Raw genomic sequence first — 26127 nt, forward strand, 5'->3', positions numbered from 1 at the left:
ATCAAAATACCCCATCAGTGCTCCTGATTACATGCGGAGTAAACTGACCCAAGACCCTAAACTGAGCAGGGGAAAGAATCCCCTCCTTGAGCTTGTTCCACATCTCTCTGGGCTACAGAAGTGAAGCCAGAGCTGGAGACTACAGGGAAGTGAAGCCTCACAGGGAGCAGGGGAGATCAGAGACCTAAAGCCACTTTCCTGCTGATACAGGACCCTTTCAGGACAAGTAGGTAAAACTGACGTAACTGTGATTTATTAACATGAATTAAAATGCCCAACCAGTGCTGCAATGTGACAGTATATTAAAAAAAAAATTAAAGATCATATACTGTACTACTATCACAAAGATCACACTTTTTTTTGCAAAAGACTTATTATATACAATACTATATCAAATGAAAGAAGCTTTAAGCAACTTTACAAGCGAAAGAAATACAGTATTTACAGCACTTGTCTGAGACATTAGAAACAGTCTATACATTAAATTACAATTTCTGCAAATAACGGATGAAACAAAAAGCCATGTCCACACCAAAACTATAAAAATCTGTATTGCATTGTTTCCTATCTCTATGCACACAAAAACTGTTGACAGAAAATGGAAAAAAAAATGTTAGTGCCATCACTTAGCCTGTGTACTTATTTAATTACATTTGTATAAAAGTAATATAGAAAACTTTCACTAAATGAATTTAACTGCAACAATAAAATTTTAAACATTATGCAGCATCAAACCTACTGCCAGAAAAAACAGCTGGAATGTCCACTTAGAAAATAAAAAGAAATACCTAATACTGGCTTAACAGCACATTTTCAGGAATTTTAAAAAGCAAAAAATGGAAAGGATACAATGGAAGAGCACTGGTGTTTGCTTTTATACAAAGTATCATGTACAAGCTTTAAAAAGTACCTTGAATAGGTACATATTAAATATACACGGTTTATATTACAGAACATTTTAAAAATGTTTATAACTAAAGGGATCTGTTTTAATGCCACCCTGACCCATGGTAATTGTTCTGAAAGGTGGGTGGCACCTGTGCTCTGTGAATGGGGATCTGTCCCGGCACGGGCGAGGCCTGCTGCTGCCCTTGCACTCCATGGGGAAGGGTCACGGAGCCGGGGTGAGGGCAGAACCCGGAAGCAGTAGGTGTTGCAATACTGTTTGGTCCTTGAGGTTGGATGTGAGGACCCTGACCAGGGAGTGGGCAATGAGGTCCTGTGCCAGCAGGCTGATGTTGAGGTCCAGGTCCTAATGCTGTGTGATGTGGGGCTTGCGAGGAATAGGAGGAGACGCTTGTGTGAGCACTGGAAGGGAAATGGGGGGGTCCTTGATGGGATGGATGGTGTAACCCTTGTGCTGATGCAGGGTGGTGCCCCGAGCCGATAACATTGGAGGGAGGGGGCGGCGGGGGAGGCGGTGCTGAGTTTACAACATGCTGGTGTTGTGCTTGCAAACCTTGGTGTCCTGTTGAAGGATGGGGAGGTTGGTGGTGGGGGAGAGGACCTGGTGGTGGAGGTGGTGGTGGCAAATGGTGACCAGCAGCTTGAGAATGAATGTGTGATCCAGGAGCCACTGCCATGGCATGAACTGGACCGACAACATGTGCTACAGAGTGCTGCTGATGAGTACTTTGCTGCTGGACAAGGTGAGGTCCTGGAGCAGGTGGTGGAGGAGGAGGAGGAGGAGCAGCAGATGCCGACGCCTGATGATGAATACTGGGGTTCTGAGAGGGCAAAAAATGCCCTGCGGCTATGTGGTGTCCCGGCACTGTTTGCTGACCTGCAGTGCCAGGAAGTGCTTGATTTGGTCCAGATGAAAACACAGTCTGTTGGGGTATGTTGCCCTTCAGCTGGCTGTAGCTCTGAAAGTTTCCAGAGGGCTGCTGGCTTTGATAGTAAGTAGAAGAAGGGGGTGGAGGGGGTGGTGGAGGTGGCGCGTTGCTGTTCAAATTTTGTTGGTTAAACTGGCTGTAGGAAGCTGAAGATTGTCCTGATGTTGTCTGAGTGAAGAGGGGGCCACTGGCCTGCGCCTGATTACTGGGCTGAAGGGTTGGTGCTGCCGGGTAGAAGTTTCTGTGTGTTTCCCTCTGGGGCGTTCCAACTTGAGGTGACTGTGGATGATGAGGTCTGTATGGAGATCCCAACTGCTGTGAGTGAGGCTTTGGTGAAAGGTAACCGTGCTGCACAGGTGCGTGAGGGGTAGAAGACTTGGGGGGATTTTCTACATGAGGTGAAGGGGGGCAATGCAGCTTCAAAGGTGCGGAAGGCAACTTCTGTGAATGTGAAAGTTGCTCAGCAGAGCTGCGCAGATGTGACTGAGATGGATGATTTTTTGAAAGTGCTTGGACATTGTTTGTCAGCTGTTTTTGTTGCAGCTCGGATTTTGGATGATTCGCACATTCAGTCTCAGGTGCATTAGCTGCAGTTTCCCAGTGCGAATCTGGTTTTGTGGGTGTTTTCCCAAGTGACTGTGCTGAGACTACAGGACTCGGTGAAGAGGGCTGGAATGAAAAGAAAGGCAGTCAGTGCTAAACGTTCAAAATATTCAACCATGCCTGCAATAAACAGAAAAGAACATCTCAGAACACTCTCCTCCTAGATTCTGAAAGAAAGTGCTGAGGCACAGGATGTCTATTTGATGTGAGAAAAACATCAGTAACAGAAAGAGTAAGCTTAAGAGGGCACTATTTTTAGCAAGTATATATATCAATAATTCTTCCAAGTCAAAGACTACTGAAGTGTATTTTAAAGTTGGAACAGAAATATGATCCATTAGGTCAAAGCCTGAATCCATTCTTTGTTAAAAGTTTTAGGTTTCTGAATCTGAAAAAGTAATTCCAGAGAAGATCATTTACAGAAATAAACAGTGATTTAACATTTTAAAGCTGGAGTAGTTCAAGCAAACAGACTAAATGAGACAACCTGAATTACTTCATTTAATATGGCAACTAGTCAAAATCCTTCTCCATATTATCAGAGCCCTGACTGCCAAACAGTGCCAAACCCTGGCACAGCAAGAGCAACCTCCTGTTAAGGGTAAATCACATCACTGCTGTCGGTTCTGAGTGCCAGTTCTTCAGCACTCACCCCTTAGACCAGCACTGATACTGAATCCAATGATACAATCTCTTCTCTGTCTAGAGAGTGTAAGATCATCCATAAACACACACAGCTACTGAAAGCACAGCATATAAACCCACTTTTTAGTGTATATGGACAAATATTCTTGCAAATGTTTACCTATGTGAAATTACTGCACAGACAGATGAACATGTGTGTATTCTCACCTAAGTAGTAAATCCTACAATTAACATTTTTAAAGATAATCAAGAGACGGATGAAACTATTCCTACGCTTATTGTGCAAACACCTTGCATTACCTTGCTTGCTTTTGATGGACTCTTACAAGTCCTTTGTGAAGTATCTGGGGACGGACATTCAGAAGTTGGCTCTGGGTTTTCAGAATCAGGTTCTACAGAAATAGAGATACATGTCAAAGTGGGAAAATCAAATCTTTTGCAGAGATCAGTAAGCACATTATATTTGAGTTTAAAAGAGCTATTAAAGCTGTTGTTAGAGACTACTGAATATGTCAAGTGTCATACAAGGTCATCTGCTTACTGACCTTCAGTAATTTCAGTGAAAGAAGGGACCTTAAGCTGCAACTGGGAAATGAGATTTGAATGAGATGGAGACTGAACATGAGACGGTGAGCATGGCCTACAAGGTGATTCTCCCCCTACAGATGAAGCAGACCCAAACACAGTATTAGAATGATTACGATTACCATGGGGAAACTGGTTAGATTTATGTATCTTCAACAATAAATCAACTCACCACTGTCCTTGTCTTTCCTATGATCACTGAGAAGTAAAGCTCTCTGATAACTTCGTTCTCTCACTTGTTCCACAGAGGTTGATGCAGTCCTGCAAGAGAAACACATTTTAAATGTAAGAGGATGTACTCCCAGGGACCAAATTTAGGACAATGTATATGCAAATACCGAGTCAGAGAAAGTTTACAGCATTGGCTGCTCATAACAACCAAAGAACTGGTTGTGCGTAAGGAACATTATTACTTAAGTGGTTTGTATCTATTTTCTCCCACTTCGAATACAGTGATTTCCTGCAACCTTGTTATATTACGAAAATTGGCATTTCCTCTTATTAAGGAAGTATCTGTAGATCTGTGGGTTTTTCCTTCTCTGAAAAACTGAAAAGTAAAAAAATAAAGGTCACAGTTACTGGTTCGTAGTCTCCATTTGTAGAAAACTGTCTTCTTCCAGAACTGGAAAGAGTTGTCTTGTTTGTTGGTTGTTAAGAATCTGCTCTTTAATAGAAGATGCGTAGCTGTAAATTGTGTACCACTACAAATCTCTCTCTGTTTAAGCTTCTACACTTAACTTGCCGGATTAGTGGGCATGCAGTGACAGTCCTACCTTCCCTCTTTTAATTGATTACATCTCTCAATCACAACCTGACCAAGAACATTGTAAGGGACAGCACTCCACAAAACTATTTTCCTTTCTGGCAAGGACATACGCCGTCACTCCACAATACTGCTGCACTGGAGTAAGTTTTGGTGCTGCTCTGCAGGGTTACTGCAAAATCTTAGTAGTAAATTCTTCCCTGTTTAGCCTGTTTCCACAGTCTTTGCTTACAATTTAGTGCAGTAGCTTCTGCAAAGTGAACTTAACAGCCACTTTTCAGTGGAACACTGAAGACTGCACTTATGTTCTCCCTTCAACTGGCTTTACAAAATCCTTCTATTCTGGAATAGCTAGAGCATCTGAGCAGAAGGATGTTCAACTACTAAGCCCATGGTTGTTCCCCACCACACTTAGGCCTTCACTACAGCATGAAAAATATCTGCAGGTTTATTCTGCACTAATAACATTTAGGAGACAGGGTCACCACAGTTGATCATCTGTTTTAAAGCTACCAAAAACTCAGTGGACAATTTGTGCAATGTTTTACACAGACTGAAGTTGCTCTATCTCCTCCCTATCCCTACTCCACCTCTCCTCAGGATCTTGGGTTGTTTGGAGTATCTGGCATTGCACACTCTGCCCATATAGTCGGGTCAGCAAACAAGGGAACCACTGAGCAATCAAGAACGATGCTGCGAGTGTCACCACATGCTCCCACCTGAGTGAGAGCCACTGGCCAGGCTGCATTCAGCCCTGCACCCGGGCAATTAAGCAACAGCAAACATCCCACACACATTCCAGCCACATGACTGAAAAACAGACCTTCGAAGGTCTCCCAGAAACCTTTGCTTATCAATACAGATTATTTTCCTGTTCCACCCTATGCCCTACAATACTTTTGGAAAAGCTTTGGATTTAACATGAAAAATTCTCTTCAGCCCACGGACAACACAGTGGAAATACAAGGACATAAATGCTCAAACCAATACCTATTTTGCTCTTAGAAAATAAAAAAGCAGGATTAAAATCATTTAACAAGTATCTTATGGGTAATCATTCATGTATTTTAATCATTATGAGGTATCTGCTGTATTTCTGAGGAAAAGGTAAGACAACTCTTTACTAAGCTGAAAGAAGGGCTTCCAGTCAGTAATCTGCAACAGCAACCTTAATGAAAACTAGATTTCAAATACCAAAAACTTAATTTACATAAGTAATTCTTCTGAACTTTAGTCCTATAGTTTTGTGGCTTACCACTGAACTTCTGGTTCACTCTTCTCACTGGAGGAAGATTCCTTAATTGCACAGTTGTTGCCAGTGTCTTCTGGCGCTGCATTATAAATAGTAGTTGGCAGTGGTAAAGGCAGGCTTGCAGTGTTATCAGTTTGCTCCCCATTTTCACCACTATTGTTGTACCCATCATTAGCACCACTGTTACTACTTGTATTTCCTCCACCAGCAGCATGAGGAGATACAGTAACCAGGGGGAAGTTGTCTGTCTTTGAGCCACTTTTTCGAGCTTCACGTTGCCTCTTACGGTATTCTAACAAGGACACCTAAAGGGAAAAAAAAACCCATGAAAAAACATTAGAAAGGAAGTTTTACCCATTTTCTTTCTCACAGTTTCTATTAAACGTACTATATTTCAGTAAGACATACCACATAAGTGGTTCTAAAAAAAGGGCAGAGATTAATTGAAGATATTTCACCACATCTGCAGTGAATTTACAGATTACTGAGCTACTACCAACTGTAAAGATGATAGTAAAAAAAATGCTTCTGCCAAGAGAAGGTATGTGTTCTGCCTCAGGGAAGAAGGGGATGACACAGGTCAGCACAAGGTCCACTGCTGAAGTCATTTTGTTGGCTGTAGTTACAAGGGACCCTACAGTTTTTCCTGTAACTGCAGAATTTCAAGATTATACTGATCTAGTAAAGCTAATTTCAAGAGATGTCACATTCTGCTCTCAAGACTTACTCTCTTGCATGAGAACCCAGTACCCTTCTGCTACACGTATCAAAGGATTCGCTAAGCTCTTCATACCTTTTCTTAACATACAGAATTTGGGACTTACTTTTCCCAGAGTTTACTTTGAATTTGTGTCTTTACTGCATTTTAAGAGAGACTGATTAAGAACACATTTTTAAGCTAATTATTATCACCAAAAATAATGACACATTGTTCCTATTCCATGTATTATGTATGTAGACTCACTACACCGACACTCCATAGAACAGAAACCAGTTTAAATGGTTAGTAAATTGCTTCCAGTGAAAAAAAATACATGTTCAAGTGTTTCCACTGTGAATCTTCAGGATTTGAAGTAGAAAACTGAAATACTGACCTTCAGACCTACTTTATTCATTAACTACTGAATAAAATTTAATGTCTATAAATTTTCTTCTAGTTACCAACATCCTGCTCTGAACCATACAGCATACAAACCAACAAACTGAAGTGCAATAATGAAAAAAAAATTAAATCTTTATCTGGCTTAGTCCTCAACAAAATTGGACATCCATTTCTACACACAGAGAGAAAAACCAAGGCAGCTGCTCTGTTTGCAGGCCCAAGGGGTTTTGTTTGTTTGCTTTCAAACAGACCTATTAGAGACCCATCCGTATGTCAGGGCAGAAACTGAAAAATATCTGATTTTGCAAAAAAAAGTTCAGGTTAAGAACTGATCTTACTTTCAAGCAATTTTGTAGTATTTCCATGTCATGTGACAGGGATCTCCTACAGAATACTGATTTAAAGAAAGCTTAAAATGTTAAGAAACCTATGTAGTGTGGCCACAATGTACAGGACTGTATTGATAAAGGACTTGTGCAATAGTAAGAGAAAACAGGAGCCAAGTGTCCACTGAAATGCAGAAATATGCAAAAACATCCTGCAAAGACCTACCTAAGGATATTGCTGTCTTAGGTGACCCTAGGGAAAAGGCTCTTATTAGTCTCCTACAAAATTCCTGAATTCTCACCTTTTACCTTAGGTGGGATCCAGCCCACCGCCTCTTTTTTTATACTGTCAAATGTTTCAAATTTTTGTGTGTGTGTCCTCAGAAACTTTAAAACCCCTTCTTTCAGGGGTACAATTTTCTCTGCTTGTTTCTTCAAACAGACTTCTAGACAGGAATCCTGTGATTGGGGGGCATCAGGGGGCAGCCGGCCCTTTTTTTATTTGAGTATTAGTGTAGCGTAAGCTCTCAGCAGCAACAACCTGGAAGAATCCTTGCCAGCAAGAGAGGTGGGGAGGGTTACTGAAGCACTAAGTGCTGCTGGGATTTGTGAAGACTAATTTAGCCTTCAGGAAAAGAATAATGTCAAGTTACCGAAATTTTAGCTTATGGGTTTTCTTTGGGTTTCCCAAAACAGAAGGGCTGCAGTAACACACACAAGATCTATCAAATTCTCAGGGCTGTCACCAGGTAAGAACAGAGATCCTGCAACGTTGCTCCATTTATGTCTCAGCTTGAAGCAAGTAAACAAAACTCCAGTTCTGATGGCAAACTGCTGAAGGTACACTCCTCACTGCTCCCCAGCAGGATGCCCCCAGAGGAGCAGGCATATACAAGGGGCTGCAGTGTGACCAAAAATACCCAAACCCCACTGCATGCACGTACACACGCAGGAAACAACCCCACCCTCCTAATCACTACTTCCATAAAGAAAATAAATCACACCTTTCAAACAAGAAAGATTACTAGAGTCTGTGGTGAGACAAAACAGGCAAGCTGGTACACTGGAGATTACTGCCTTTCATGTTTGTCATCCTTTCTGCAAAGGGAGTCAACCTGACAGTAAAATGCAGTCTATGAGTTATGCAAAGTAATTTCCAATCCTGGTTTGAGTTGCTCATGACTACTTCACTTACCTACATGAACTGTTTCATGACAGTAGAAAATTTAGATTGTACTTATTTTTCAAACAATATTTTAAAAAACCCAAACAAATTAAGCCAAGAAAAATACCTCTTGGAACTAAGGATGTCTGTGCAGTTCTAACTTTAAAGTCTGAGTAGCATAAATCTGTTGGTGCAATTTCTTGCAGTAATTCATAACAGATGCTCACAGTGTATGATCTCTATGATGCTAGTATATATTCTGTGTAACAGAATACTGTAACACTGGGTGGCATAAGGAACCATTTTCAAACCTGAAAAGCAGTTATTTATTGGGCAATTCATTTAAGAGTCATATGAAATAGAATTTGTATCTTTTACGCTGGAAAAATACATTTACTGATGGTTTTATGCAGCTTTTCTCTTTGCCCTTCATCATTTCACCTGAATGTCTACTACACCATAAGTATGAGCCACCAGTTGGTTTTTATTACACTGGGATTCTTTCTGTTATAGAAGTAACATTAGCAGACAATGGAAGACAGACCAAATGGTTCTTAAAGTTATAACCTTTTTCTTTTGTGGAGGGTTCTGGGGTGTGCAATTTCCATCCATCAAATTGTCATTATTGACAGTCCTTCCAAAGCCAGGTGCAATTCCATCTTCTGAAGTACAAAAAACAGATGCTTCCATGAACATGCCTCTTGCATCGTCTTGAATCAGGCACTTTGACTCGCTTATTCTGAATCCACCTCCTACCTCCAACTGATGTGAAGGGGTCAAGTCCCTCAAATTAGAATTCATTGAGAAATTTACACCTGTCCTGTCAGGACTTTTTACCCATGAAGAATAAATTGTGCCCCGTCCACAATGAGCAGTTTCTAATTGGCTGTTTGAATCAGTCCTATCATGTGTGGGGGCTTCCAGGTTTTTATGCAGTGCACTTTGCTCAACTACTTCGAGTCCCAGCTGGAGGTCTGACACAGATTCCATTTCTCCAGTGCACTGCCGTGTGACATCAGTCCTATTCCTTGGACTAGAATATCCAATAGTCTTTATTTCTTGCAGGCCCATTTCTGTCAGGTTGGAATTTCTGAAAGAATTCAGTGCTAGAATCGATGTTCTGTCATAACCCTGCATGAAGAAAAAGCATGTAACTATTTTTTCACGCTCCATCAAAATGGCAACTATTTGACATTCACATGTGCCTTTAAGTGGGATTGAAGGCCTTCCAGTACCATGAATTTATCTGTTTTTAAGAAACAATTCTACAGCCAGACACTTAGTTCTACTATTCCCATGTATTAGGTTAAAGCATTTTAATAAAATGTACATTAATCCAAGTAAAATAAACACTAAGTGCCAGGTTTTATTTATGACTGGCAGAGGAAGGGGAGGAGCTTCAAAAGGTGCAAGTCCCAGGCCAGGAAGCTACAAAGCACCTGCTTCAATATAAAATCAATCCTCCTCAGTATCAGAACACCCATTTCGAAGAGGGAGAAGGAAGGAGAAGTTTTTCCAAGACACTTCTGAAAGACACTTGATGAAGCCCCACAGCAGGACACATGCATCCTTGCAGGCTGGGAGTACCCAGGCATATTCCAACAGCACTTGCTCTTCAACTAATCCACCACCTATGCAGATTTACTAACTTTCTGTTCTGCTCTCTCACTCCGAGCGTAACTGGGATCAACAAAACTGGTAACAAGGAGAAATGTTAATCTGAATCTAACTGCAGCCTGGAAAGCAAAGTGTTCTTTTTCTGTTCCTGTCTATAAATTGCAGTAGTTACTCCTTTCCATTACAGGAGTTGATCCTTATCCAAATCAAAATTTTTAAGTGATACAAAGAGAAACCAGTTTAAAATGGAGAATATAATAGGTGAAGTGGAAATATAAAGCAGTAAGCAAATAAAACTAATGGGGAAGTTACCCTTTAAATTCTCAGAAACTTGCAATGGCTGGTGAAAAGCATTTGCTAAGAACAGAGCAGTCATACAGGTGAAATCAAGATACCATTTGCAGGTTTTGCAAGTTTCCTTACCTCTTGACTGTAAGCTCTCCTTTTTATTTCTGGGGAACTGTCAGGTGAGGAAATATTCTAAATAAATAAGAAGAAATTGCAAGTCAATTTATTTTTTAGCCTCCAGAAAGACCACCCCCCCAACATTTTGTAGCAGGAGTACAAATACTGATTTACACTGCAATGTCTGAACATTTTCTCCAAACACTCTACAACAATTCATTGTAAATCTCACCTCAAAGTGCATGGTATTTCCATGTATACATGGAGTTACAGGAGTAACTGGTGAATATATGGGTTTGTAACCATTTCGACAAGCTTCATCTTCTGATTTTACCCTTGGAGGAGTAGCAAACAACGATGGTTCAGAGGCAGTGATGTCAGCATGGGTTGGTGTGGCATAGGGAGAAGGAGTAGGTGTAGAGGTTTCTGAGAATGCAGACTCCAACAGCTGATACAGTCTTCGTTTTTTTAGTGGTGTGGTTAGATCTGTGTGTTAAAATTAGAAAAAAGTTAGAAGATTTCTAAATATAATAATCACTAACAGTTGTTTAAGTGCTTTATGTAATGAAATTGTAATTCCAAATTAAAGAATTCTAAGATTAAAAGAAAGTCTCTGAAGGGCAGGCTTCCTGAGAGATGAACTTTTAACAGCCTACAGACTTCCTGAAAAATAAACTCTTAACAGCCTACAGATACGTCAGTAACTGAATTCTGTGTGCTAGGATGCTGGGAAGAACTGTCTGTGTCTCCAGAAAAGGTAAAGTCAGCTTCTATGCATTTTTAAGACTGTTCAGCTAAAAGATAGAAATTCGAAATGCAGGACTGTAAACAGGAATCACCTGATAGGCCCTATATGCTTGTGGAAGGGTGTTGGTTTTAGTACACTTTGATTTTCTATTATGCCTACAAGATTACACAGCTTTTCCCCTGGTGCTACATTGACCTACTGAGTTTTAAAGGGATTCTAAGTATACAGAAAGCATAGAAAATTTAATTTGTAACCTGACCTCTTAATACTAATACCAAAACCATTAGTCTTTTGTTGACTGTAAATGCTAGGAAATACAGTGGTTTCTTAACTAATATACATTAAAGAGGGGAAAAACTCCCAACCACTATGAAACTAAGCATTTCTTTCAATGAAAGTACCAGGAAAACATGCGAACGCCCCTGGAATTTTCATCAACTGATCACTTTAAAAAACAGTGCTCCACAATCAGCTACTCTGATACAGCTCTTATGTAGTGTATTTATAAAAGCTTCACACCTGTTAAGGAACAGCTGTCATTCAGTAATAAAGGACTTTTATGTTCACCATTGATGGCCGGACTTCTAGATCTCTCTTGTGATGGTGAATTAAATCTATCAATCATTGTTGAATTTTCTTCTTCCAAAGCCTGCTTCAACCAACGCTGTAATACAACAAGTTCAAATTAGTGACTTAAAACTTTAATGACGAACATTTCAAAATGTGCAATACGACTGGTTTGCCAACCAGCCTTTTTTCTGCCTGAATTTATGCTAGTAAAGAAAAACTTCTTTTTAATTAATATGGGATAGAATACCATAATGAAGGGAAGCATTACCTTCTTACAAGAGCCAGTAATGTTTTCCACAGGTTCTTTTTTCCTCCTCTTTTCTGAAAGGAATGGAGAAGTAAAACGGATATAGTGCTTTGGAGTTGAATATACGTGTGGACTGTAAGTGAGTCCGGGTAAAGAATTCAGCTGAGTAGCTAGAACTTCAGGGTCGGTGGTTATGCGTAGAGGCCTTTCTGGCAGACTGTCCACAGGCTTCCCTGCTTTATCACTCTTTTCACTTAACCATTCACTAACCAAGTGCTAAACAGAGAGAGAGAAAAAACATAGTGTTTTATGAGTGTGTTTATCAGTGGCTTTTAAAAAGTGTTTAGTTCAATTATTCACCTAGTCAACTATTACACAAACCAGAAACAGTTTGTTTCCAGCCTCCAAGTTTAAACATACCTGGCAAAAATGAGGTCAGTTTTAGAGAAATCATGGGGACAGCAGAAGAAATCAGTACAGATTTGCTTACACGCCAGTTGGGGGGGAGGGGAGGGGGTAGTGTAATTATTTTTTTTTTGTTGTAAACTACATTTACTTCTGCATTCAATTCTGACTGAACATTACAATACAAGTTCTCAGATCAACTGTATTTACGATGTCAATTTAGTAACAGAATTCCAAACCAAAATTTAAACTTGCACCTGAACAGTGAGGCTGAGGAGAAATAGTGTAACATTAACAGAACAAAGTTAAAGAAACACCACATCAGATTTCCATACTGTCAAGACTGTGCCTCAGTCAACACATCACATAGCTGCCTTGAACACTCTTTAACTGTTAGTAAATGTGGTGTAATTTAATATGAAGACACACTGGTCCAAAAAGGGTATTCTTTCCTAGCTAGTTCAGTGTTTTTAAAAAACATGCCAGTGGATTTTTGTTTCTATTAATAGATAAACTAACCTCCTAGATTTTACAATGACTCAGAGTTAAGGACATGCAACATTAAAAAGTATTAATATGATATTAAGGCTTTAACACAAATTATCATAATATATTTAATTTTGAGTTGTCTTTTAGAAACCCATTTTTATTTAATTAATTTTTAAAGCAAGACCTTCTCTGCACTTAGGGTACACTGGGTGCAATGCAGAGGCATTTCACAGATACCGGAAACCTGAATTTTACTGCATTTTTTTTCTGTTTCATAGTATTAAGGATGCCTTCCTTCTTTTCTGCTATGCAACAGGCAAGAAAGAAAGAAAGATTCTAGCGTTCCCTCTCACAAGAATTTAACAGTGATGCAGTAAGCAGTGTTACAGAATGACTCAGGTACCTTTTGGAAAAAAAAAGGTAAGTTATGTTTGGGGGTTTAAGACAAAAAACCATCTTGAAATTGTTATTTTTCTATTGACAAGGAGTTTCAACCTATGACTTCCTCCCCCTTTTCCTCCACTGATGGAAATTTTCAGGACTTCTTGTACATCACACTACAAATACTTTTTAATGCATTCTGTGAATTTTAAAGCAGAGAGCTGTACTGCTTTAATTGCACTTGCAGATTTAAGGTTTTTGAGTGTCTTAATATTGTGCTGTTTCTTACAAGTTTCTCGCAATGCAGTCCAATGGAAAAAAATTAAAAAATGAAGCACTGAAGAGTAAAGAATCTTTCCCCCAAACATGCACATATACATTTGGGGTGTTTCTATCAATTCACTTCAGAACAGACATTCTGAGAAGTACTAGAAGTTAGTGATTTCCTTAGAGATATTGTTTGCTATCTGAAGCACACAATGAACAAAGGAAAGAAAGGCAACTTTTATTTCCTTGGGTTTTTCTTTAAATTAACAGCTTTAGTTATGTTTTGGTTATGTATATTATTTCAATCAATTTAGAAAATATTTTGTTCCAAAACTGCTCTGGACGATGTATTCTGGAAGTGTCTTAAATCCAAACTAACTTCCACCAAAGGACATTCATTACATGTATTTGAATCTATTACCAGTGAGTGATTATTTTTCAAGAAATGAGCGAACATATTAAAGAATACATACATGCAGTTGGATACTGATGAAGCAGCCTATAATTTTTTTAAAACTCTGTTAAGGTGCATCTTGTTTTCCCCATTCCTCAAGAGACTTACCTTCTTTGTTTTAGGATACTTAGTAGGGCATTTACTAAGTGCTGGAGCTTCTGTTTCAGTAACCATTTCTGTAACAACAGTTTCTGTTTCAGGCTCAGCTACCAGTGCAGCATTCTCAGTTTCGTTATGCTGTGAAGTGACTTCCACATCAGGAGAGGAGGGCTGGATATCTGAACACATGCTGACAGTCCTGTGTCGCCTGCGCTGCTGTCCAATGTGAGTTCTACTCCGGGAGAAGCTTTTTCTCTGTTTAGCTCTATTAACTTTGGCTGGGGTGGGCTTGGTGGCAGTTTCTTCTTTTGCCGGTTCCTGGGACAAGACAGATGTCTAGTACACAGATCCCACACACATTTAAGAACTACCTATCTTTCTTAAGGGGAAAAAAAAAGTCAGTTCCCTCTTCTTTTACAGGTCCAAAAAGCCTCAATCTCATTTTTGTTGTCAGAACTACAATACTTCTCTCCTTCTTGAAGGATGACAGGATTTCCTGTAGTTTCCTCCCAAGCACGTGCTGTATCATCAGCAGAGTATTCACACAAAACCATCACCAGTCAGATCATGACAGATTTGTGTAAGAACTGACATTCATTCATCCATAAGCTAGAAATCAACTGCTTATATGATGATGTCTTTCAGTCCAATATTCTTTTTGCAATTTATAGTTTACTAGGTGTTTAGCTTTGTCACAGAAGGTACTTAAAAGAATGCTGACACAAACTGCTCAGGGAAACCACCTGGACTGAGAATCATTATGTAAGTATTTGTAAACTAAGAAGCATCCATTAACAACAGAGTTAAAAACTGTTTATAAAACATTAAGTATCATCTGATGGAACTCAGAAAAAAAAATACACTTTACTAACTCATTTCCTTTAAAATAACAGAAAGATTATAGTATTGTATGTTCCTGAAAAACCCACTGAAGAAACTAATTGTTCTCCCCTAGTTACAGAGGGTGCCTAAGGAAAGTCACCTGTGACTAAATTCAGCATCAATAAATGCTTCTATCCTGAACTTCAAAGACAGACTGAATTACACAGCTGGTGTGTGTATGTTTGCATAAACTCATGTAAACTGAAATTCTTCATTAAAGAATTCTAAATGTATCTTATTTGGAAAAAAATCAGGAGCTAATAAAATACAATGTCAAAGAACCACATAGATTTTGGTCACATATATTTGAGTTCAGAAGAAAAAAAAATTCTTACATCTTAACATGCAGCTCACCATCCAAATTGACAAAATATGTGATGTTAAAAGCTAGCTTTAAAATAAAGCTCCAGATAACTACCTGAATAAATTCAGCATCATTGAGAATCTGTGCTTCCTTGCATTCTGATTTAACCTCTGTTTTTGCTGTGCTGATTCTTTCCAAAGCCTGTTCTCTTCTTTTTTCTCTTTTTTCCAGTCTGGCAAAAGCTTGCAGGATAGCTTCCATTTTCCGTTCTTCTCTTGTCTGATGGATTTAACAATAATCATGATCAGTTTTAGTAATAATCTTTCATATATATAAATATGTAATTACTCTATTTTTTAAGTACTTCAAAACATGTTCAATGTATGTTTGACATGAAGATGGAGTCCAGCAGAACCTCAGATTAAACTGACATGTTACAATCACTGCAAATACTAGACTTCTGAAGAAAGGCTTGCATCCGTACCAGCCTGACAAACAAGAGAATCCTATTTTGGATTTAAGAACTTGGTAAAATTTTTGAATACTTAACAAAAAAAAGCGTATTTTAAGATGTTACTTTTATTAGCACTGTTCTAACCAAATCTGAAAATTAGGATTTCTGAGACTGTTGACTTAAATTGGGAATTCAAATAAAATAGGCAAAAATCTAGATTCCCAATGCTATTTATAAAAATGACCATTACAAATAACAAGCAATAATAAAGAACAAATAATTAGATCTAAAAAAAACATTGCAGAAATCATCTAAAGACACGAAACAGATTATATACAATTGAAGATAAAAGCAGATTTTTGTCAGAAAGTAGTAATGAACCCAGATGATGTGTCCTCAAATAGCAAGCCTTGCATTTTAAGGATAAGTTCATGTAAGGATCTGACTTTGCACATGCTCAGATTCTACAAGCCCACAAAAAAGCAGCAATTAGCATGGGAAGAGCAGGTCTCACTAAGCCTTAGTGATGCCTTTTAGGCAACTACTTGCTTCCCAACTTACCATCTTCCTTTTCCTTTCTGCAATCTGCTCCTCTGATTCCATTTCTACTTCATTGCTAATGGGAGTTTTTTCTTCTAGATCATCAATAAAATCTGGCTCCTGGAAGATAGAAATGACTGTTTTACAGAAGTTCTACTCCTCTCATAAACTAGAGTGAACTAAAAGCTACACAGAGCTAAGAATCCTCAGATTGCTACATCAGAAGTAACCAAACCAAAAAAACAGGATGAAAGTGTTCCATCTCCGCTCCCCCATCCCACCAAGCAAAGAGAAGTATCAGAATTAAAACTTCAAAAAAACCAAAAGAAACTTTTGGACACTAACAATGCCCACTGCTCTAACCACTTAATAATCAGTTAAATAATTAGGAGCTTTATGTCATACACCCATAAAAATAGTATTAGTTTTAGTAAAATAGAATGAATGCCAAAGTAGATGTTAACCATTACACAGAAGTTTTTTTTTTCTCAGCTCAGAAGTGTATTCAACTGAAGTCACACTTTCCATTTAAACACTCACTATATAATCTAATGACAGTGCCATATCATATGGAAACACAAAAGTTATCTAACTAACAATGGTTTCCTGTTTTGAAAGAAAAACCAAGCATGAAAGCATAACTTTGAGATGAATTAAGTGTTCACTAGTCCTATATTTAATTTCACTTTTACATAAAAGACTAGACAAAGATTTATAGTTTATCTTAAAATGTATATCTAAATATAGAAACCAGTCAATTAGTAGCTTTTTTCCTGGGATGATATATATGATGCTACTGTAAAGAAAGTGTATGGGAAAATGTAAATGTACTTTTAACAGCTTTATTCTTCCCACAATTCCTACTCTTTAGTTTCGAAAAACAATAGAAGTTTTCCTGTTCTATATAAGCACTGTATATTACATTAGAAGATCGGGAGAAGGTTCCATATACCAGTTATCACTTCTTGGACACATGACACAAAACACAAAGCAAGTATCACTTAAGATGAGAAAGTTTAAATACTACCTCTCTGGAGGTGATAATTTGCAAGGCACGTGCATGCCTTCTGGACTTCCAAGCATTTTTAAGCTATTTAGCTACTAACACTCCAGAACAATTTATCATCTTAGGGAAACTGGGTGTCAACATGCTCATTTTTATCTTATTTCCTTCAGTCCTAAATGACGTTAAAAGAACTAGGAATTGCTCCCTCCCAGAATAACTCCCTTTTCTCAGCCCCTAAATCATCATCAAAAACCATCATATTAAAACAAAAAAACCCAAAAAAACAAACAAAAAAACCCCATCACCACCACCCCCAAAATGAAGAAATATAGGCAGTTACTAAGGTAACAATCTAATCATGTTAAATAGTTATCTTTAATAGGTGCTCTGCAAAATCAGTAATTTATGTCATGGACCCTTCCCAAGAGCTCTTTCAAATTGACACATTCAAAAAAAGACTAATTTAAAATTTACTATCACAGTACATTACCAGGTAGCTTTATCATTCTACCTACACATTTAGCTTCAAAACACACTTTCTTCCTCCCAACTGAGTTAAACATGGAGCTGCAGAGCTCTATTAAAAATGGAGCTGCAGTCAACACTCAGTATTCTGGGCTGGAGTTCTGTTTTAATAACAGGGCTACTTACTGCTACGTTTAAAATACTACTGAGTAACACAATTAACCAAAAGGCACTTCAGGACAGACTGGGAGCTCCTGAAACCATGACACGAGGCCTTCACATCAGAGAGTCACAAAGACATTCAGAGGAAAAAAAAATATACTTAAAACCGGTATACCAAACCAATATACTTTTAATTACAACCAAATATAAAGGAAAACTGAAAATAATATATAAAATTCTAAACAGCTTATCCATCATTCTGATTTTTGATAAATGTCCACATTGCTTTTCAGTGACTTGTTAAAATTCCTTAGTAGCTATAAAAAGAGAGTATCTGTATTTAAAAGTTCTTATTTCTGAGTATCCTTGTGTCAGTACCTGATTATTAGAAATGGACAGCCTGAGGGGAGAGAGCTTCCTCTGTTTATTATCTGCAATTTTCATTTTGGTGGCTGCTCCTTCACAATCCAATGTGATGTTCTGATTTTGAGTCTCCTTTTCTCTTGAAACATCTTTCTCTTTCTTTCCCTTTTTCCTTCTAGTTTCATATCCAGTATTGATGTTTTCTGTAGGCTCAGAACGTCTGAGAACTGGACACTCAGGGTTTTCTTTGAGGCAAGCACAATCCACTTTGTACTTACTGCAAGTAATTAAATGCAAGAAGGCATATTTGATTAGGCTGTACAGCAATGACACCCTCCAATACTAAATCACTGATATTTCACATTTAGCATCTGCTATAATGCAAACCAACCACCTTAAAACGCAGGTGACTCAAGTTTTCACCATAATATACAACACTACCGTAACTCAAAAACCTTATCTATTGGTTAAAACAAGTTTTGGCTTCTTTAGCTTTGCTACACAGAATTCTTTTGAACTCAAGGTTAGTATTTTACTTGAAAGACAAAAGACATCTAAAATCTGAGTATAATCCTAGGTGGAAATATAACCCACACAAAATAAACAGATGCATCAAAGTCATATGCAAAGATGGCAGACACAATTTACAGCATGAGCACACCAAACTCAGAGTCACTCTGCACAATTTTAAGCTCCCCTTGGATACACAGGAAATGTTACTCAAACACATTCAACTGAAACACGCTGTCAGCTACAGGTACTAAACACAACTACGATGTACTTTTAGAAGGAGTATGTCTACAACTCTTAACAGTACAGGGTATCTATCTCGAGGGAGTCTGAACCCATGCTGATTACCACACCTACTCGGTGGTCATACATAGCTCAGGTCAAGTAGCAAAGGCATGTCTGCACAGCACTGCACCCAAGCTGGCTTAAGAGCAGGCCACAGAAACGCAGTAATAAAAATACACAGCTGTACCCACGCACACACTGTTCATTGTAAATACAGTGCCTAAGGAGCCTTTTGTTACTAAAGCATGCAAGAAAGCAAACGATACAAAACCAAAGCCATTCTGAATTGCAAAGTAACTTAATGAGCATTTGATGTATTTTAGAACAGCATTCTCAAATACTTACCAATTTCCATAATCAAAATCAAATGCTATAGTAATCTCTGCTCCCTTTGGAATGTTATGGATGGAGTAAATATAAAGATGAATTGTTCCATCTTCAATTACATGCCTCACCTGTAGTCAAGAGAATGTTGTTATACTACCATGAATTACTTTCAAGTACTTGTATAAAAATTGTAGGGATTGCTCAAATTATCAGGAACCTCAAGGAAAAGGAGATTTTTAAGTAAATAAAACCTAGTTTAACTTTCTAAATGCGCTCACCTCCGCATTTGGCATACACGAACGCCTGATGAATCGAGCTTCATTTCCAAAAGTCCTTGCATCAACACACATTTCTAGCCCATGGAATTTGGAGTAGAACAAAACAAATGGGTATGGCCTGAAAAACACACAAGAAAACCATGAATTTCGTAGTTTTTATGATGCTCAATAGTGCTTGTTCTTATTAGTCAGCTTTGTAACATGATGCTTGGCACACTATACCAAACTTGGAGGTCAATCTAAGAATGATATGTTTAAGCTTCATGATTTTAACTGGTACATTCCCCAAATGTATTCTCAGAATACCTCAAGATGGAGGTACAGCCCTGTATCATCTGCATAGGATCTAAAGGGAGAACGCTAACAGAGCAAGCACTAGACATGGAAAATACCAAGCTTTTCAAATTTAAACTTTTCTTATGACAGGCCCCAAAATGAAACTCAGGTATTTATATGCCATGTAGAATCATTTAAGAAAAAGTAAGACCTCTACATCTGCCTAACAACTGCAGCATCACTAGCACCAACCCTCCTGAAGGAAAGGGGCCTCCAAAATACTTTGTGAAGCCATGCTTCAAGTTCTGCTATTCCAAATGCCAAGGAACCCTTCCATCTTTACTGAGCAAAAGCTGTGTGTTTTATCTCCTCCAACAGGCCTTTTTCAAATTCCCAAGTAGGTGTGCTCATGCAGTTAGTGGCAACCTTGAAAACAATTCACAGGAAGAAGGAAGCAGTCACACACAGCACAGTCAATTAACCAACTAGAGAACTCTAGCAGTAAAACGGCCCCAAGCTGACCTGTGTCCAATTTCATTCTCAGCCTGATGGACTTAAAATCCGTTTCTCTCACAAAAGATACAGCCTTTATCATTACCATATGAATTATTTTAGGATGGTAGAACCTGTCTATTTCCTAGTTTAAGGTGCACAACTACCCAACTGAGCATGCAGGAATCCTGTAATCAGGGAAGAACAAAAAAGAGAAAACTAGCTCCTAAACAACAGGATATCCAGAAGAGAAAGGGGCAGAAAAGATTCCAGTTGTCATTACTTTTAATCAGACAAAGTAAAATACAGACAAAGTAAAATACACTGCTGGTAACTAAGACCCATTTGTACTTAAAGCAACTGTTTGGCAAACAGCATTTTAACAATTACTTTACTAAAACATTAGGAATGAACAAACCTTTTAAAGAAATATCCATTAGCTTCAAATTGTTCTCTCAGCATGAACTTTCCTCTGTATTCAATAATAAGTGCATCAGGAGGCAAGTCTTTGGCAGCCTTTAAAATCTTCTTGTTTTTTTGCACATAACTCTGTAAAGACATAGATTCATTTATGAATTTTCACTTCCTACCATTTTTCCATTATTATTAACAGCAGATTATACTTTCACAACTACTAAACAATTTTGTATGAACTAAAAAAGCCCTCCTTTTTGTAGTTAAACCTCCAGACTGAACTGACCAAGCTGTCCTGCTCCCCTACCAATGCTGGTACTAATCAATTTAGACACAAGGAATGCTTCAGCCCTAGTTCTCCAGGACATGGCTGAAAACCAACATATCCATGTTCTCACAATTCAAGTACTATAGCCTTTACTGCACTTAACTTTCACCATGACTAGGATGAATTGCTGCACTGTTTTGCACAACACTTTCAAAAGGCTTCAATTCCTTTGAAGAAAACAAAACATGCAGACATAAAATGACATTCACAAACCATTCAAGGAAAAACAGAACAGGGAAAAAACATAATAATTAAAAAAATAGAATCCTGAGAGAGTTTCCAAATTCATTTTCATATCTTTAGATGGAAGGATGGCTTTAATTAAAAACCAATACATACCCTGGCAATTAGTGAACTCACACCTCTCATAACTGTCATCACCAATCAAAAAGGAAGTAGCCTCTATGTAGGCAAAAGGCTCTGTAAGTAGGGATATTCCTCTAAGGAGGGTGTCCCATATGCCATGATGGTCTTTGAGAAAAAGAAGCAAAGATGCTTCCATTAATCTGCTACAGTAACTACTCCTCAAGATTTCTGCTATAAAATGCTAAGTCTTTTACATGGCTCTGATTTTAAGCCTGTAAGTAACTGATAAATTCCTGATAAGTAAGGCTAGAAAAAGACATAGCACAATTTCTTCATAAACTAGAAATTACAGGATCACAAGGTTTAAAAAAAAGTCAGTATCAGAAACACCACCCATGAACATCCAGAACACTTACCACACCTTAAGAAAAATGTAGACAATGAACATCTTGATACACACAGTAGGGGGGAAAAAAAACAAATTCAGCTTCAATGATTGATTCTACTCTAACCACTCGAGATATCCCTCAGTAAGAAACAGCAGCAAAGTTGACTAAAGCTGACTGTGTGTCAAAAGACAGTCTAAGGACAATCCAGTGTTCAGGCTGAGACTAACACCTTAGCTACTGTTTAGGATAAATGATATGCAAGTGTAAACACAACCAGGGTGGTACAGAATGTATAAAAATCAGTTACAAATTCTGAAAATTATGTTAAAATGCTGATGCTTAGATCTGGTAAGACAAGGAACAGAAACTGAATGTGAAATCCCTTTTTTGTTGTGGTTTGGTTTTTTTTCCCCTCCTGTGTTTATTTTTGTTTGGGGTTTTTTTGGTTTGGTTTGGGGTTTTTTGGTTGTTTGGGTTTTTTTTAAGGCATCTAATATCATGGCACAAACAGCATGCAGTAACACAACAAGGCACAGCTCATTACCTCTACTGGAGGTTTGAAAAGCAGATTGCTGGTGCTGACTTCTTTTTTGTCATTTCCATTGCCTAATCTGAGAGCTATTTTTTGTGCCTCCCTCTGGACACCTTCACTGTATTGGTTATTATTTGCTTCTTCATAACGATCCATCCATGCCTTGATTTTAGTTTCCCATCCAAAGTTCGAACTGTCAGTAGGATCAATCTCTGGAGCTGAGCCCTAAAAATTAAAGTAAATGACCAGATATTAGAAGGTAAGATATTAAAATTAAAAAAAAAAAAAAAAGTCTACAACAAGACACAAAAGGATGGGAAAAGATATGCCACTGATTTAAAGTTTGGGTTTTTTTAGCAAGTCTGGTATAAAACTTTGCATTACTTAAAAACATTGAGTTAAATTCAGTCACTTTACATTTGTCCTTTCAAGAATTTTATTATTTACTAAATATCATCCAAGTTCAGGAATACTTTCCCTCCTCAACAGCGATTCCCACTCTTAGTGGGATGAGAATGGAGAATGACATTGTTTCTTCCCACAACTGCACTGCATCACAAATTTAAGTGCAGGAGTTGGAGGGTCAGATCTCCCTGCCCACTCAACTTTTGTGAACATATGCAAATATAGAGAACTCCAGCTTTTATCCTGTAACACACAGACTTGATTTTCCCCTTTCAACTTCAAAGATCATGCCTATCTTTTCTTCCGCTGCGTAACTTACTAAACTTTACTAATCGTACATCTGCTACATTAAGGTTGTAATTCTAATGTTACAGGCTTTGCACATAAATTTTTTCTCTCCTTATCTGCTCCTCGCTATACAATTTTCTTCTGCAGTGCTTCAGATCCTTTCACTTTTAAAGAAAGTGCCATTGTACCTCCAGACCTCACAAGCAGCAGCCAGGCTGCAGCCAACCAAAGCTCCTTACGGACAGCAGCAGCCAGCCAACGCTCCCTTTTCTATCCACCTGAGCAGAGACACTATTAAACATTAATAAAACACAAGTAGTTCAGCAATTCAAATCACCTGTTTACATTTCTTTTGTGCACGAAGAAAACCATACAGACAAACAGCATTTAAAAGGTGAGATGCTAAGACAACCATGAAAAAACAGTGGAACCTTACAAGCACCGTATTAAAAAAACCTCACAAAATTAGAGATTTTTTTCCCCCAATTCCATCTTCACAAGGCACATCTTACATATTTGAAGCATAAATTGCATCCCACTTGTTTTGATATATACCAAGCATGAATGAACTATGGAAATACCTAGTTCTCATACCATGGACGTTTTTATCTAACAGAAAATTAAAAGACTGCTGTAACACTTAGATCTTACAAAGCAGACATCCCAATATGATTCCCTCGGACTATGCCAGTACCAGTGAGTAAAATCCCACCAGACATCCCGGAGTCCCACCAGGTATAGATGGAGGTTTGACAAGAGCAGAACCACTAACTTAGCTTTCAAATGCAGTACAGCCATTTCATTATTTCGCTGCTTAACAGTTATGAAAAGCTGGAGCCACTAAGTTCGAATGAGGTGTTCACTCAATTTTACTCCCTTGCATAGCACACATGAGCCCCAATTCATCCCCTGGCTCTTGAAAACCACCTATTCTTGACAAAAATTTGCACTAATTATTTCAGTTAATTTCGCAGGACAAAGATGTAGTGCTCATTATCTTAATTTAAAATCACTGTGATGCTTATGTAATATATTAGTTACTAAGAAGAGAATATTGTAGTGCTTAGTGTATAGCCCAAATTACACTCTTGATGCTTAATATTTAAGTAATGTACAGTTAAGGTTTGAAACAAAACCCAAACAAAATCACATTACCTTTACTCTTGAAGATTTCCTGGATCCTTCTCGAAATGCCTGGAATAAAATTAGATATTTATAGTCACTGGAGGAAATACAAAATCTCTAAAGGAATTAACTTTTCAATTAAACATGCAAGATGAAAACAACAGAACAAGCTATGCTGAAATCTCAAGAAGGTAAGAGGTTACATCTCACAAAATGTATTTTAAAAACCAATTCAGCATTCCAACCTAAGTGCACAGTGGTCAGGTACCTCTACCTTTCTCCCTCCTTACAACTTGACTCTCTAGAATTTCAGAATCCGAGCCAAAATATCAGAGGTAACGGAAGAGTACACGGCAATAGATTTGTCTTGAGGATTGTTCAATCAAAGGAACATTTTACTAAAGATTTCCAAAAAGACATCAGTAACTTATTCTGACTTTCAAGTTTTAAAGGACAAAATTCTCATCCAAGCCAATGAAATTAACTATGAAAACCACTTGTTTAGGAAGTTCCATGTACTTTACTTCTTCACAAAGGTATTGTCTTCACATGTATCATACTGTTTATACACCCATAGCTAAACATTATAATGCCAGCATTTTAAAAATCTAATTAGTTTAGCAGCCAACTTTCTGACAGCATACTTCCACACAATTGCAACTCAAATAAATGAACATGGAGTCACATCAGGACAACAGACAGCAAACATTTCTGTGCTCAAAACCACCACAAATGAAGACTATCAAGGAATTCTCCTTTGGGTATCCCAAAGCTTGGTCTGTCCCACCTCTAAGTATTTCAAATAGTCATTTAAATTCAATTCCTGTGGTGAGACTCTGCCTCAATTATAAAACTGAACATTCCCAGCCAGGATACATTAACTTGAAGTAAGGAGGGGCCATGGGGGTCAGGCACCCAAGAAGACTATCATTTACTGCAGAGTGGTACATTTCAAGCTAAAACCAGGTAGTAAAACAGCTTGATTTTTAAATCAGTGTCTCTTGGTAAGAAATGTCACATAGCTGTAATTTCTAACACAGAATAATACGAGAAATTCACTTACTTTTTTACATTTTGCTATGTTCTGTTCTTTCTCTCCACTTTTTTTCCTCTTCTTATCATTGACTTTTGTAACTCTTGTAGGAGTTAAAGTAATTGTTGTTGGTGTATGCTGATAAGCAGTATACAGTTCCACAGGAACCTCATCACCACTCTCAGTCGCACTGGTATCCCCATCTTTAAAACAAAGAATATTCTGTAAATAATCAAGTCCTGCAGAAAGAACATTCACTAGTTACTCTACATCTGCTTTCAAAACACTGAAATTCATACTGACAAGTGCTCCAAGCACTCATATGCAAAATTCACCAACAGTTGCAACAGCATGAAAATGACGCACCAATGAGAAACTGGTAATTAAGAGAGGTTTATAATGTGAGGTAAGAAAAAGGTACCAGATTAAATTCCATTCCTTGAATGGAATTAATGACCATAGTCCATTATAAGCAGAATTAGAATCAGAACAAAAAAGGTAAAAAAACCCCAAAACAAACTGTTAACTTATTCACTTATATATAGCTTTTACTTGTAACAGGGCATTTGGATTCTCTCAGAAGACTGTATTCTAGAAGGGATTAAAATTAATGACTGACCAGCATTTCTAGTGAACCTCTATTAATTCATCACATGTAAGTCATAATCAACTATTTCAGCTGCAATTTGCACTGTCAAATGCCTTTTTCAGGGTTTATATGTCAATTTAGCCAAAAGCCTTTTGTACTCAAAATCCCCTAATATGACATTCTGCTACTTAAGGAAGAGAAAAGAGACCATCAGACACAAACTGACAGACATTTTTCTTTGTGCTGTGCTCTCACAGACCTAAAGGCCACAGCCTGAAATTTAGCACACATCAGCATTTATGTCAGACAAACACATATCCTGACCTGAAACAGGATTACCCTAGTTCTGTCAAGATGAAAGGCTGTGAAGGATGGGGAGGATTGGAAGAGAGATGATGCACACAGATAAGAGACTG

The 26127-nt window shown here is 38.1% G+C and overlaps 1 protein-coding gene across 4 annotated transcripts in view; it reads right to left on the reverse strand.

Moving 5' to 3' along the window:
• Window positions 1-231: 231 nt before the first annotated feature.
• Window positions 232-26127, reverse strand: part of KMT2E (lysine methyltransferase 2E) — a 57175-nt gene continuing 31279 nt past the window's right edge. For 3 of the 4 annotated variants that reach the window (XM_032105829.1, XM_032105832.1, XM_032105830.1), the window contains 20 exons: window positions 25153-25325; window positions 24120-24158; window positions 22284-22496; window positions 20721-20851; window positions 19535-19652; window positions 19275-19384; window positions 18150-18411; window positions 16160-16258; window positions 15259-15423; window positions 13968-14276; window positions 11885-12139; window positions 11566-11710; window positions 10531-10784; window positions 10317-10373; window positions 8844-9407; window positions 5687-5988; window positions 3841-3929; window positions 3629-3742; window positions 3384-3475; window positions 232-2504 (listed from right to left, as the gene is read on the reverse strand). In XM_032105829.1, the coding sequence (XP_031961720.1) occupies window positions 990-2504; window positions 3384-3475; window positions 3629-3742; window positions 3841-3929; window positions 5687-5988; window positions 8844-9407; window positions 10317-10373; window positions 10531-10784; window positions 11566-11710; window positions 11885-12139; window positions 13968-14276; window positions 15259-15423; window positions 16160-16258; window positions 18150-18411; window positions 19275-19384; window positions 19535-19652; window positions 20721-20851; window positions 22284-22496; window positions 24120-24158; window positions 25153-25325 (5006 nt within the window). In that variant the 3' untranslated portion in view covers window positions 232-989. The remainder of the gene's footprint in view (window positions 2505-3383; window positions 3476-3628; window positions 3743-3840; window positions 3930-5686; window positions 5989-8843; window positions 9408-10316; window positions 10374-10530; window positions 10785-11565; window positions 11711-11884; window positions 12140-13967; window positions 14277-15258; window positions 15424-16159; window positions 16259-18149; window positions 18412-19274; window positions 19385-19534; window positions 19653-20720; window positions 20852-22283; window positions 22497-24119; window positions 24159-25152; window positions 25326-26127) is intronic. The other variant, XM_032105831.1, reaches the window with a different exon arrangement.

The sequence above is a fragment of the Corvus moneduloides genome, chromosome 4 (assembly GCF_009650955.1).
Source record: "Corvus moneduloides isolate bCorMon1 chromosome 4, bCorMon1.pri, whole genome shotgun sequence".
In the NCBI taxonomy this organism is placed as follows: Eukaryota; Metazoa; Chordata; class Aves; order Passeriformes; family Corvidae; genus Corvus; species Corvus moneduloides.